We start from the raw sequence: 12,556 nt of genomic DNA on the forward strand, positions 1-12,556 counted from the left end.
ATGTCCTTTTCCAATAAAGACCCATCCACAAATCAGCCTCTCTTGGCTATGTAATATTACATATCATTCCAGCACTTCTCAGTGCCTTCACCTCTTTTCTCCATTATGCCTGCCACATTATAACACTCCATATAATGTAGCATATTTTTCATATTTCCTCCTCTGTCTTTCCTGAGTACAGTGTAAGCTACTGGGGTCCGAATCTTGTTTTGTAAATGTCCCATGCAGTTAAGATAGTGTCTGAAATACAGTAGGTGTTCCTTGAACATTTTTTAGAACTATGAATAAGCATAATACTACAGCATCCCTGTTCACATAACATTCTAGCAGCACTTTCTAAATGTTTTCTTTACTTCTCCCTCCAGGTATTACTGAGTGTTTTCAAGAATGAAGAGGCCTGGCACGGTGGCTCACATCTGTAATCCCAACTTTTTGGGAGGTTGAGGTGGGAGGATCCCTTGAGCCTAAGAGTTTGAGGCTGCAGCAAGCCATGATCATGCCACTACACTCCAGCCTGTGCAACACAGCGAGATCCTGTCTCCAAAATTAAATAAATAAAAAATATTACATTTTGGAGACTAAACCCTGCTTGTGATCATAGTTCTAGCACAGCTGTGTGCTCAGCTTCATTTGCTCACTTCTCGGAATTCAATATCTCCTGCTCAAATTTTGCTGTCATCTTAACCGTTTTCACCTATGACAGATATGTGTCTCCAGGTCCATTTCTTCATGTATCTATGAATAACTACAGAATTATTAACTTTGAGTAATTTGGCCAGGCGCGGTGGCTAACGCCTGTAATCCCAGCACTTTGGGAGGCTGAGGCGGGTGGATCACGAGGTCAGGAGATCGAGACCATCCTGGCTAACATGGTGAAACCCCCGTCTTTACTAAAAAGACAAAAAAGCCAGGCGTGATGGCGGGCACCTGTAGTCCCAGCTACTCGGGAAGCTGAGGCAGGAGAATGGCGTGAACCCGGGAGGCGAAGCTTGCAGTGAGCCGAGATCGTGCCCTGCACTCCATCCTGGGTGACACAGCGAGACTCTGTCTCAAAGAAAAAACAAAAAAACTGAGTAATTTAAACAATTCACAAATGTTTTTGTCTTTCTTTCCCCATACATTCCCCCTTCTTTCATTTTTTTAAACCATAAGTAAATCTCAATTCTCAATTCAGACACTGTCCACGTAATTGCAGGTGAAATGAGAATCACCTCCCAGCCAAGAAATGTGATCCCACTTTTCCAAATCTTTGTTTCTGGGTTCAGACAACACCTTTTCAATCCCTGTCTTGGCACATAAAAACATTTATAATGCTTCTTCTTTTCAGATAAGAAACATTCCCAAAAGGAAATAGATATATCTCAATTTTTGGGCTAGGAACTCTCATTTGGATAAAAGAGTATTGCTCCTTTGGTTGGACCTTAGTGACCATACAGGCAGGAAAGGTGCCTTCCTTGACCACCTTCTTTTGCCTGTCTTCCTCCTCATGGTTCTCTCAGGTATTTCTTTTCTGAGGAAACCAGAGGAAGAGCTCTATATTAGTCCACTTGCCTCAGGGAGCTCCAGCATCCCTCCATAGCCACTGTCTGGAGACCATTCTTCCACTCCATGGCCCTGCCTGGGGACAATTCTCTGTTAACCCTGACCCAACTGAGGCTCACAAAACTGACTCAAAGCTTCCCTCTACAGTACACATATTTTTTTTTTTTTTTTTTTTTTTTTTTTTTTTTTTGAGACGGAGTCTCGCTCTGTCGCCCGGGCTGGAGTGCAGTGGCCGGATCTCAGCTCACTGCAAGCTCCGCCTCCCGGGTTTACGCCATTCTCCTGCCTCAGCCTCCCAAGTAGCTGGGACTACAGGCGCCCGCCACCTCGCCCGGCTAGTTTTTTTGTATTTTTTAGTAGAGACGGGGTTTCACCATGTTAGCCAGGATGGTCTCGATCTCCTGACCTCGTGATCCGCCCGTCTCGGCCTCCCAAAGTGCTGGGATTACAGGCTTGAGCCACCGCGCCCGGCCCAGTACACATATTTTTTAAATGAAGGAAATTTGAGTGAACCATGAGTGGACTCAGAGTGACATTGGATGTTGTGTGTCCATTTGGTGGTGTGACTTCGGGGAACATATGTAAGACTATATCCCAATATTTCGGAGATCCCTGCAGGCTTCACTACACAAGACCTGGTTGAGGGTCCTTTAAGAGGAGCGAAGCCACGCCCTGCCCTCAGAGTCTCAAGGCATAATTTCTCAGCGCCCCTCGCAGTACCATTTGGTCTTTGCCCAGCGTGCAGGCGAGTTGCCACGGCCAACTGCACATGAGAACTACATTGCCCAGAAACGTCTGCGCCGCGCCTCGGCGGCACTCTTAGGGGCGTTTCCCTGCGGACGGAAGCTCTCTGGGCGTGACTTCCGGCATCTTCCTCGCGGCGGACATCTTGTCGGCTCTTAAGTGGAACCATCGGAGCAAAAGCTTGGGGTGGCTGGGCAGTTCCGAGGTGACGGAAGCGGGAGGGTGCGGGAAGAGTCATTGTTCCTCCTGCAGAGTGGCTCGCCAGCGAAGACCCTGCTTCCACCCCCGGGGACGAACGACCACGGTGCCAGGGTCCCGCGACCTGGGACCCGCCTCGCGGCTCTGTGAGGTCTATGAACTATGATGGCGGCGGCCGCGGTGTTGAGCCGGGCGCAGGTGGGTGCTGCGTTCCGCAGACTTTCGCCCGCCCGTAATCCTGAAGCTCCGAACGAGGAGCGCCTGTCTGAGTCCATGCTGCGCAGGCCCCAGTGTCCAGAGCAGCGGGGCGCTGGTGGGTGGGACCTCGTTCCTAAATCTGGCATGTAAGGTGGGGGCGAGTGTGACGGGCAGAGGGGCAGCCTGAGCACAGGCTTGGAGCTGGACTGAGCCCGTAGCAGTCGGGAGCGTGTGTGAGCGGTAGTCACGCCTGCAGTGTCGCGGGGAGAAGTTGCACCTTCATTGCGAGGACGATAGGAGCCATGGCGGGTTTTGAAGGGTGGAGGGAAGGGATTTGATAAAGGATTTTTAAAGTATTCCAATGTTTGCTGAGGAGGAAACAGACTAAAGTGAGGTAGAAACGATGAAGATGGTGGCAGAGCAGGGAGACCTTTGAAGAGGTCCCTGCAACAATCTCCAGAAGTGTTGCCGTGGTGGCTAGGCCAGAGCAGTGGCAGGAGGGATTTGGGTGAGGAAGTCGTGAGATTCTGGATAGGTTTTTAAAGATGGAATCAACGGGGTTTCCTGCTGCATCAGATGTGGTCGTAAGTGAATGTGGGGAGGGGAGGGCTATCCAGGGGTTTTTTTGGTCTGTTTTCCTTCCTGAACATGTGAAAGAATGGAAATTGGTAAGTCACAGCAGGGAGCACCTTTCAGGGGGATCAGGAATTGGGTTTTGTACTTGGTGAATCTAAGGTGTTCTGCTTTGGAGGTTCACATGGGTTCCTGAACATGCAAGTCTGGAGTTCTGGAGAGGGAGTTGCGCTAGAGACTTTCAATGCGTGAGGCATAAGGGTAAAGCCTGTAGTGGATCAGATTTAGAGGGTGGAATATTAAGGATATTATCTTATGTGGCCTCTGAAGTGAGAGGTGGGGTTAGGGTGGAAGACCAGGGATGAAGGGGTAGACACTTAAGATTCCTTCCAGAAAGGAGGGGTCCTGGCATGTGAAAAGATTGTAGATGGTGGTGTTGGAAGTAAATGCTCCATGCTGCAAAGTGAAACCAGCACTCAGGCAAAAGTTTTCTCAGCAAGGCAATTTACTTCTGTGCAAGTGTGCTGCCTGCGTTAATCACGATCACAAGAGCACACTGAACAAAGGAGGGAAGGGGATTTTATCTCTAACCCGTAGTCCCTACCTTCCTCTGTGTCACTCCCCTAGGGGCTGGGGTCGAACCGCACAATCTAAGCTGACCCAATTGGGTATATTTTCCCAAATAAGAAAGAGGGAAGGGGAAGGTGAGTTACAGTGGTGGGACATGTGGGTTGTGTGGGACGTGTGGTTTTAAGGTGGGGGGAATGGGTGCATAGTGAATAAGGGAACAGATGTGAATTAATGATTAGTGCTGACGGGAAGGTTGTTTACAGTAACTAGGAGAAGGAGGCATGGAGAACAAGAAAATTAGGTTTGAGAACAAAGAACAAGGAAGTTAACAGTAAACCTTTGAAGAGCAATTTTATTATATCTTACAGTGCCAGCAAGAGGAGAGGGCTGTAGAGCATATGTAGCCTGGCCTGCACTGGAGACCAAGGTGAGGGATGCAGTAGATTTGCCATCCTACAGGCTTAGCATGCCTTCATGGGCGCTGCCTGTGGAGCAGTTCCATCCCCAACCAGTGCACTGGTGCCTCAGTTACCCAAACCCTCAGGTAAGCAGAATTGATGAACATCTCTAATGAAGGATCACTGCAGCTCCCCTTCAGAGGAATGTGTATCAGGTAGGCTGGTTTAGTGCAAGGGCTAGTGTACACCTTGCAAGTCCACGGAAGTAGGGAACTAAAAAATGTATATACAAAGTAAGGTAAATTTATACTAGCACTTAATGATTGGTCAAAATATTAATTTGCCTTGAACTATTTTATTACAATGGAAAATCTTACCAAATTTTCTTAAAAACTTTTAAAGCAAGCAAAACAGACCTAATTTTTTAAAAACTCATCAGTTCATTTGCATGTATAGTAGTAGCTGTTTTAAAGGCACTTGAGATGTACAGACAATCCTGATACAAACAATAGCCCTATGAGGTAGGTGCCGTTTTTATCCCCACTTTTAAGATGAGGACACTCAGACACTGGTCTTTGTTTATATTCACACAGCTGGTAGGAGCCAGCACTGAGATCTGAGTATCTAAAGTTAGAGAGGTAACCCAAAATCATTTCTGCCAAAGGGCAGGGTAGACAGAGCTTAGGGAAACAGTTCAGTCCATGAGATCCCACTGTGGGAACCTGCCACTCCCAGCTTCCCTCTTCTTGTGAGGTTGCCATGGTGGCAGAAACTTGTGATTCCTACCTAGATGAGTGCAGATTGTCTCACGCCCTCACTTAGCCCAACACACCCCCATTATCACACCCCCATTATCTCAGGAACTCAGTATGAAGAATGATAGTGTTCTGGAACTCTTCAGTGTCCCTTCTGCCTACTGTTTGAGGAGGTCCTGCAGTCACCCAAAGCTCTGTGTTGTAAATTCTGTTTTGGAGTTATGTGGAGTTTCCATTTCTGGCAAGCAATGGGATGAAGTGTGGAACATTATCTCAGGCACAGGAACCAGCATGTGCATATACTTCACTTGAGGCTAAACTAGGAGTGTTTGGGGAACCTCAGGTCTCCATTATGTCTAGTGGTATCGGACAGCAGGGACAGGATTCGGCCCAGAAATGGCAGCCTGAGGATCTGGGTTTCTTTGCTGAGAGAATTGGGAGCCACTGCAGGTTTGGAGCTAGGAGGGAGTGATCTGACTTTGGTCTTAACCAACTTTCTCTTGACTGTACAGTGAAGAAAAGACTGTGGGAGTGAAGATGAAGGAAGGAGTACCACTGAGGAGTTTATTTATTTATTTATTTTTTTTGAGACGGAGTCTCTCTCTGTCGCCCAGGCTGGAGTGCAGTGGCCGGATCTCAGCTCACTGCAAGCTCCGCCTCCCGGGTTTACGCCATTCTCCTGCCTCAGCCTCCCAAGTAGCTGGGACTACAGGCGCCCGCCACCTCGCCCGGCTAGTTTTTTGTATTTTTTTAGTAGAGACGGGGTTTCACTGTGTTCGCCAGGATGGTCTCGATCTCCTGACCTTGTGATCCGCCCGTCTCGGCCTCCCAAAGTGCTGGGATTACAGGCTTGAGCCACCGCGCCCGGCCTACCACTGAGGAGTTTAATGCAACAGTTCAGGTTGGACCACAGTGGTGGCTGTAGAGGTTGGAGATGTGGATGGATTCTGAATCATTTTTCTTGAAGTGGGACCAACCAGATTTTCTGATGTGGAGGATGAGAAAGAAAAGGGGAGAGGTGAAGGATGACCCTGGATGTTTTCGTCTGAGAAGATATATATATGCCATCAACTGAGGTAACAAAGTTGGGGGTAGGAGTACCTTTCAGAGGTAATATCAGTCGTGCAGTTTGGCTGTGTGGAATCTACCATGTTCCAAAGACACTTGTGTGGAGATGTCAAGTAGACAGCTGGACACAGAGATCTGAAGTTCAGAGAAGGGATTCAGGTTGGAGCTATCCACAGGGTGGCTGCCCAGCATGTGGATCAGGATTGAGGCTTGCTTCCAATTTAGAGAATCTTTAGGTCATGGTGACAGTGCCATCAGCGCACTGTAAGGGCAGGCACAGCAGGGTGGAAGTAGGGGCCATCTTAGAGGATAGAAGAGGGAAGGAAGTGTCCTTGGGAGGAAGGAGAATAATAGGGTCCCAGGCCAGGTGGCAAAGTGTTCCAGAGAGAGAGTGGATGTGAGGTGAATTACTGTAGTAATAGAAGGGAGGTGACAGTGAGGCCAAAGCTGTGCTTATTCAGCTCTTTATGTGCTCCTCAGGCTTCCATGGTGACCTTTGGTGGGACCTGGAGTTTCAGTCAAGCTAGTGAATTAGCCCAGAGACAGATTGGGACAGTAGGCAGAATCACTGCGCTTGGGGTAGGTGCCCAGTGAGTGTGGGTTTTGAATGAGTTAAATGTTGAGAAGAAGCCTGTGACTGACCTCAGTAGTACAATGGCAAAGCAGAAAAGGGCTGAGTTTATCTGAGATCTGCACATGGTTCTGCATTGCTAATTGACCTGTGAAATAGAGCCAGGAGGGGGGGATTTAGTAACTGGATTCAGGGCAAACCATGGCAGTGTGTCCATTGATCAGGACCAGATGTTATCCTGGATGCTTTATCCAAGCATTCTCTGGATGCTGTGTGCAGATTTGCATGTGGGGAAGCCGTGGAGGTACCTATGTTGTGGGTGTCCATAGATGTAAGGAGGTATGGCCAAAAGGGTGATGTACACATGGAGATGGAGTGTGAATTCATGAGCCCAGAGCTCTGGTACCAAGGGTTTCTGAGACAGTGCTGAGCTCAGTCACACCAAGGCCTGTTATCTCATTTGAGTTAGATGTGACAAGGAGTCCCGGAGAGAGAGGCTGCCCTTAAGCTCAGTTGTCCATCTCACACAGGGCTGTGTGACCTTCACGGATTTATTTGTGTACTTAGGAGGAATGGGAGCTGCTGGATGAGGCTCAGAGACTCTTTTATTATGAAATAATGGTTTCTGTGCTTTGCATTTATAGTCTCCCTGGGTGAGGCCCCAGTATCCCGTTTCTCTGGGCTGGGCCCTACTCTTCCTTTTTGCCCTGGGGGTTGCTCTTTCCTTTCCATAGCTAGAGCATGGGCACTGCTGTCTTCTCTGATTCCCTCACATAGGTCCCCTGGGTGCCAAGGCTCAGCTAGATGCATTGCCTCCTCTCTTCCCTGTGTTCCTTAACTCCTGCTGCCCTGAAGCCTTGCCAGGAAGGGTTTGGGGGTCAGGAGTCCTAAGGTGACCCAGTGAATCCTGCTTGGCCTCTCCGCGGCCAGGTGACTGTCCACAATCATGACACCTCCGGACTCCAGGCTCTACCCGCTTCCTCTAATTGTAATTTCCTTGAGTCTGCCTGGGTCAAATCATGGTCACCACTTGTGAGCCCCTTGCATTGTTCCTGCTGGACAATTTTCTGAGGTTCATTTTGTAGTATTTGTTTTCTTGCAGTTTTGCATGGGTGGGCTACTCTGGGCTAGTGCTTTCACACTCAGTCTGTTTCATCTTTCCCCTATGCTTTGTATCTTCCAGATCCTTTGTGGTTGCTGAATTGTAACAAGAGAGAAAACCCTGGGTGCCTGAGAGGGCATGACTTTAGTCACAGCAGGAGGGGCTTGGACAGGCCCTGGTGAGTGGGAGCTGAGGGACGCCATAACCTCAGGGCTGGGTTCCTGTAGTTCCAGAAACCTATGTTGTGCCCATCACAAGTGCCAAGGCTAGAGGCCCTAACTTAGTTCTACCTTTTTATCCCCATTCTGTACACTCTTGTCATTTCTAATCTGACTTCTGACCCAGGGCTGTCTTCTCCCATTCTCTACCAGAAGGCCTCTTAGTAGAGCAATAGCTCTCTCTCTGCAGTGCTTTCCACTATTGGACTACACTTACACTGATGTGTCATAAGATGTGTGCATATCCTTAAATAGTCCCTGAACACGTTACTTGTTTTTAGTCACATTTTCCTGGGCCTGGACACACATTTTGGCATAGCACTCACCTGTCACCCACAGTCAGCCAAGGTCCTGCTAAAAGTCATTGCAGAGGATGAAGTTGGAGACCTTGTACTACACCCCATCCTCGTGTCTTTGTTTCTTGTGAGGCCATCTCCGTTCTGTGACTTTTAGATTCCAGTACTGTACAGCAGCCTTTTCTTCAACCTGATCCTAGCTCTGTTCCACCAGGAAACTTAGGTACTCAGTCCTGGGTACAACAGACACGTTTGTGATGGAGTTGCCCCACCCACCAAAGTCAGCATGTACATCAATAGTATTTTTCTGCCTTCAGGTTGTTGGCATGGAGTGAAGGATGAAGAGTCATCTTCTGAACAGAGCATTTCTATAGCAGTGTCACATGTTAATACTTCCAAGGCAGGTTTGCCCACACAGACAGCTTACTCTTGTGACATATGTGCCCCCATCTTGAAAGATATTTTGTGCCTGGATGAACACCAGGGTACACACCATGGACTGAAACTTCACACATGTGGGGCATGCGGGAGACAATTCTGGTTCAGGGCAAACCTTCATCAACACCAGAAGTGTTACAGTATAGAGAAACCCTTAAGAAGGGATGAAGGTGAGGCCTCAATTGTGAAGAACTGCACAGTTAGCAAAGAACCTCACCCATCAGAGAAACCCTTTACATGTAAGGAGGAGCAGAAAAACTTCCAGGCTACTTTGGGTGGCTGCCAACAAAAGGCCATCCGCAGTAAGAGGAAGATACACAGGAGCACTGAGAGTGGGGATGCATTTCATGGTGAACAAATGCATTACAAGTGCAGTGAGTGTGGGAAAGCTTTCAGCCGCAAAGACACACTTGTCCAGCACCAGAGAATTCATAGTGGAGAGAAGCCTTACGAGTGCAGCGAGTGTGGGAAGGCCTTCAGCCGCAAAGCTACACTTGTCCAGCATCAGAGAATTCATACTGGAGAAAGGCCTTATGAATGCAGCGAATGTGGAAAAACCTTCAGTCGAAAAGATAACCTTACTCAGCACAAGAGAATCCACACTGGAGAAATGCCTTATAAGTGCAATGAATGTGGGAAATATTTTAGCCATCACTCCAATCTAATTGTACACCAGAGAGTTCACAATGGAGCAAGGCCTTATAAGTGCAGTGATTGTGGGAAAGTATTCAGACACAAATCTACACTTGTTCAGCATGAGAGTATTCACACTGGAGAAAATCCTTATGATTGCAGTGATTGTGGGAAATCCTTTGGCCACAAATACACCCTCATTAAACATCAGAGAATTCACACTGAGTCAAAGCCTTTTGAGTGCATTGAATGCGGGAAATTCTTTAGTCGAAGTTCTGACTTTATTGCACACCAGAGGGTTCACACTGGTGAAAGGCCTTTTGTGTGCAGTAAATGTGGGAAAGACTTTATCAGAACGTCCCACCTTGTTCGACACCAAAGAGTTCACACTGGAGAAAGGCCCTATGAGTGCAGTGAATGTGGGAAGGCCTACAGCTTAAGCTCCCACCTCAATCGGCACCAGAAAGTTCACACTGCAGGCAGGCTTTAGGAGTGCTTTGAATACAACAGGACTCATCAATCAGATGTTGAATTTCATATATCTGAACATTGATACCAAGGAGATTCCTTATGGTGCCAGGTATGTAGGAAGCTTCGAGGGATATGTTGCACTTTCTGACTTGCTCAGGTTTTTTGCCAGAGTTTTGTCGCTGTCAATGCCTGTGGCCAAAACCATCTTAACTCTACCAGCTTAGATACCCCAGCATTGGGGAACGCAGGGTTTTGTATTCTCCAGTCCCTGGAGAAAATCATGAGATGCCTGAGTTCATTGGGGGTCCTCATTCCATTCTGTATGACAGATACAGGTATGGACATGACCCATCTTTAGCCACGAGGGTCTGCGCTGTATCTGCTGGTGTCTTATACAGAAGGTCTACTTTCTTCGTGGATATTCTTGGTCTCACATACTTGTAATGAGTTTTTTCAGCCTCCAAGTCACCTGGCCTGGGAAAGTACTTGCCTCGTGTTGCTCTGGTTTGTGATAATAAAGGCTTTACAGTTTAAGCCACTTTTAATCTTGGGGGTTCTTCTTACTGTCTGGAGTGGATTGAAAACAGACTCTGCCAAACTGAAGACAGCCTTTGTGGGGCACCTCCAACTTTGCCTCAGATGGGACAGTGGGTTGAGGGAGAACAGTTCTTAGTTCAGTTTTGATGTTAACTTCCATAGCTGACAAAGCTTGTTAAGTAAGAATTCAGATCTTGTGTAGACCTGATTTGTCTGGATTATTTGAGAGCCCATATTTCACCTTGAGGAGGGTGCCGCTGCTGTGACAGCCTGCAGTGTTTTGAAACAGCATGGACTGAGTGTCTTGTTTCCAGCATATGTCCCATGTTCCCCAACACTGTTGAGGGAAAGCTTTTCCTCAGGACCTGCCGAGTGGCCATATTCCCTGAAGGCCTGAATCTGGTACACAGGCCACTGTTGGTAAGATCTAAAACATCCAGTAGGGAAACAAAATTGATAAATATTGGGTGTGGATAATTGGGATTGGGGAGATTGCGGCGAACTAGAGGGGAAGTACCCATTGTAAAAACACATCCACAGACAGTCCAGGCACTGAGGCTGAATGGGATCAGGTATCCAGAAATCTCAGGATCTCCAGGGCCGTGTTACTCTTAGGTCAAGATCACTGGTGCAGCAATGAATGTAGTTTTCCTAGATTCCTCTGCCTCCCTGGGCTCTTTACCTAATGTCTTTGCTGCACAGGCAGTAACCCTCGAAGTAAAGAGGTGTGGTGGTCCAAAGAAGTAGCTTTTGTGACCAGCTGGAGTGTCTGGTGACTCTGTTGGCAATGGTCCTCATTGTTTGCCAGTTTTTCTTACTACTGAGGAAGAGATTGTCTTCCCAAGGTATTTGGAGTGATAAGAGTCACCATAGTGATGTAGAGTCACTCTTAATGATGTCCAGTTGTCCAGTTTCCAGTAGAAGTGGGAGACCCAGATTTTTTAAAGGGATAACTTTTTATGGGTTCACTGAGGTGTAATCAACATGCAATATATTTCAGATATTTAAAGTGTACCAGTAAGTCTTGATACACACACACACTCTTGAAACTATCACCCTATCAGTGGTGTTGGACAGATCTGTCACCCCCAAAGTTAACCTCAGGCCCTTAACCTTTATCTCAGTGCTCTCCTTCCCCCAAAATCTCTAGGCAACCATTGAGTAGTTTTCACTATAGGTAAATTTGTCTTTTCTAGAATTTTATGTAAGTCTGTCTATAAAGTGTTAATTTTGTTTGTTGTCTTCATGCAACAGAATTTGAAATTTGTCCATGGTATGGATGAATAGCCCATTTTAAAATTACTGAGTCATATTCTGTATGGATATACCACAGTTTATCCATTTATCTTGATTGGTGTCTGCACTCCACACCCCATTTTTAAATACTAAAAAGCTGCTGCAAATATTGATGCATGAGTCTTTATATGGACACTTAGCTGAGAACATTTTTAAGCAGAGGTTTTGAAGGTGTGGCCATGTTTCTTACTGATTATAGTAAAATATATTGGAAAAGAGATACATACAGGGAAGAACTGCGAAACAGAAAAGACCCAAGATTTGATGATTTGGGAAATTCTCAGCTCATCTGAATTGGAAAAAAAAAAAATTGAAAGAGATTCATTGTCAGGAAAGCATGTTTTAGAGAGATAGGCAAGGATGTTTGCTATTACCGAGATCAAAACACACATTAGAACACTCATTTCTTTGAAGAGATTAAACATGACTTGTAGATCCCCTCAATACAAACAATTTGTAAGAAGTTTAAACTATCAGTCATCTCAGCAAAAGCCAAAAGTATAGATAGGGGATTCCCTAGGGGGAATAATCTGCATAAACCTCTTTTCTAATGGTGTGAATTTCAGTGACATACAGGAGACTCACAAATTCTTGAAAATTTTATACCAGTGAAAATGCTCACCTTGGGTCTAAAGGAACCTTGAAAGTATGAAGTTAAAGGGTGTAGGCATGTAAAGTGTGAAGTTAAAGGGTGTAATATTCTATACATGGGACTGGCTGCAGAAACAGGTGCGAGCCCTTGCTACCTTTCATGAGAAAGGAAGAATGACTCAGAGCAGAGGAGAGTCCAGTGGGCAGAGTCCTGAACTACATGATATTCCCATGTCTTGCCTCCCAGTGGCATTTGCCAAACTAGATTTCAAATTTTCTTGGGATTGGTGGTTCCATTTGTTTTCCCCCTTCCATTTCCTCCCTTTTTGAAACAATGCATATACATACAACTATTAC

General features: G+C 46.6%; 1 protein-coding gene across 3 annotated transcripts; it reads left to right on the forward strand.

Moving 5' to 3' along the window:
* Positions 1–2,396: 2,396 nt before the first annotated feature.
* On the forward strand, positions 2,397–11,719 carry ZNF134 (zinc finger protein 134). 3 transcript variants are annotated; one of them, XM_030942719.1, is made up of 4 exons: positions 2,409–2,682; positions 4,194–4,252; positions 7,801–7,897; positions 8,551–11,719. In XM_030942719.1, exons 3-4 carry the CDS (start codon positions 7,858–7,860, stop codon positions 9,792–9,794), a joined length of 1,284 nt encoding a protein of 427 aa, XP_030798579.1. In that variant the 5' UTR covers positions 2,409–2,682; positions 4,194–4,252; positions 7,801–7,857; the 3' UTR covers positions 9,795–11,719. The 3 variants fall into 3 exon arrangements, with proteins under 3 accessions (XP_010385296.1, XP_030798579.1, XP_030798580.1); XM_010386994.2 differs by lacking the exon at positions 4,194–4,252 and having other exon boundaries at positions 2,397–2,682; XM_030942720.1 differs by lacking the exons at positions 2,409–2,682; positions 4,194–4,252 and adding an exon at positions 4,286–4,369.
* Positions 11,720–12,556: the final 837 nt, after the last annotated feature.

The sequence above is a fragment of the Rhinopithecus roxellana genome, chromosome 12 (genome assembly GCF_007565055.1).
Source record: "Rhinopithecus roxellana isolate Shanxi Qingling chromosome 12, ASM756505v1, whole genome shotgun sequence".
Lineage (NCBI taxonomy): Eukaryota > Metazoa > Chordata > Mammalia > Primates > Cercopithecidae > Rhinopithecus > Rhinopithecus roxellana.

What these genes read in the sequence shown, in the direction of transcription:
- ZNF134 (XM_010386994.2), top strand. Translation starts at nt 7,858, where the DNA reads ATGACTTTAGTCACAGCAGGAGGGGCTTGGACAGGCCCTG. An exon ending in AGGGGCTTGGACAGGCCCTG is followed by an intron (nt 7,898 to 8,550) that starts GTGAGTGGGAGC and finishes TTCTGCCTTCAG; the next exon opens with GTTGTTGGCATGGAGTGAAG.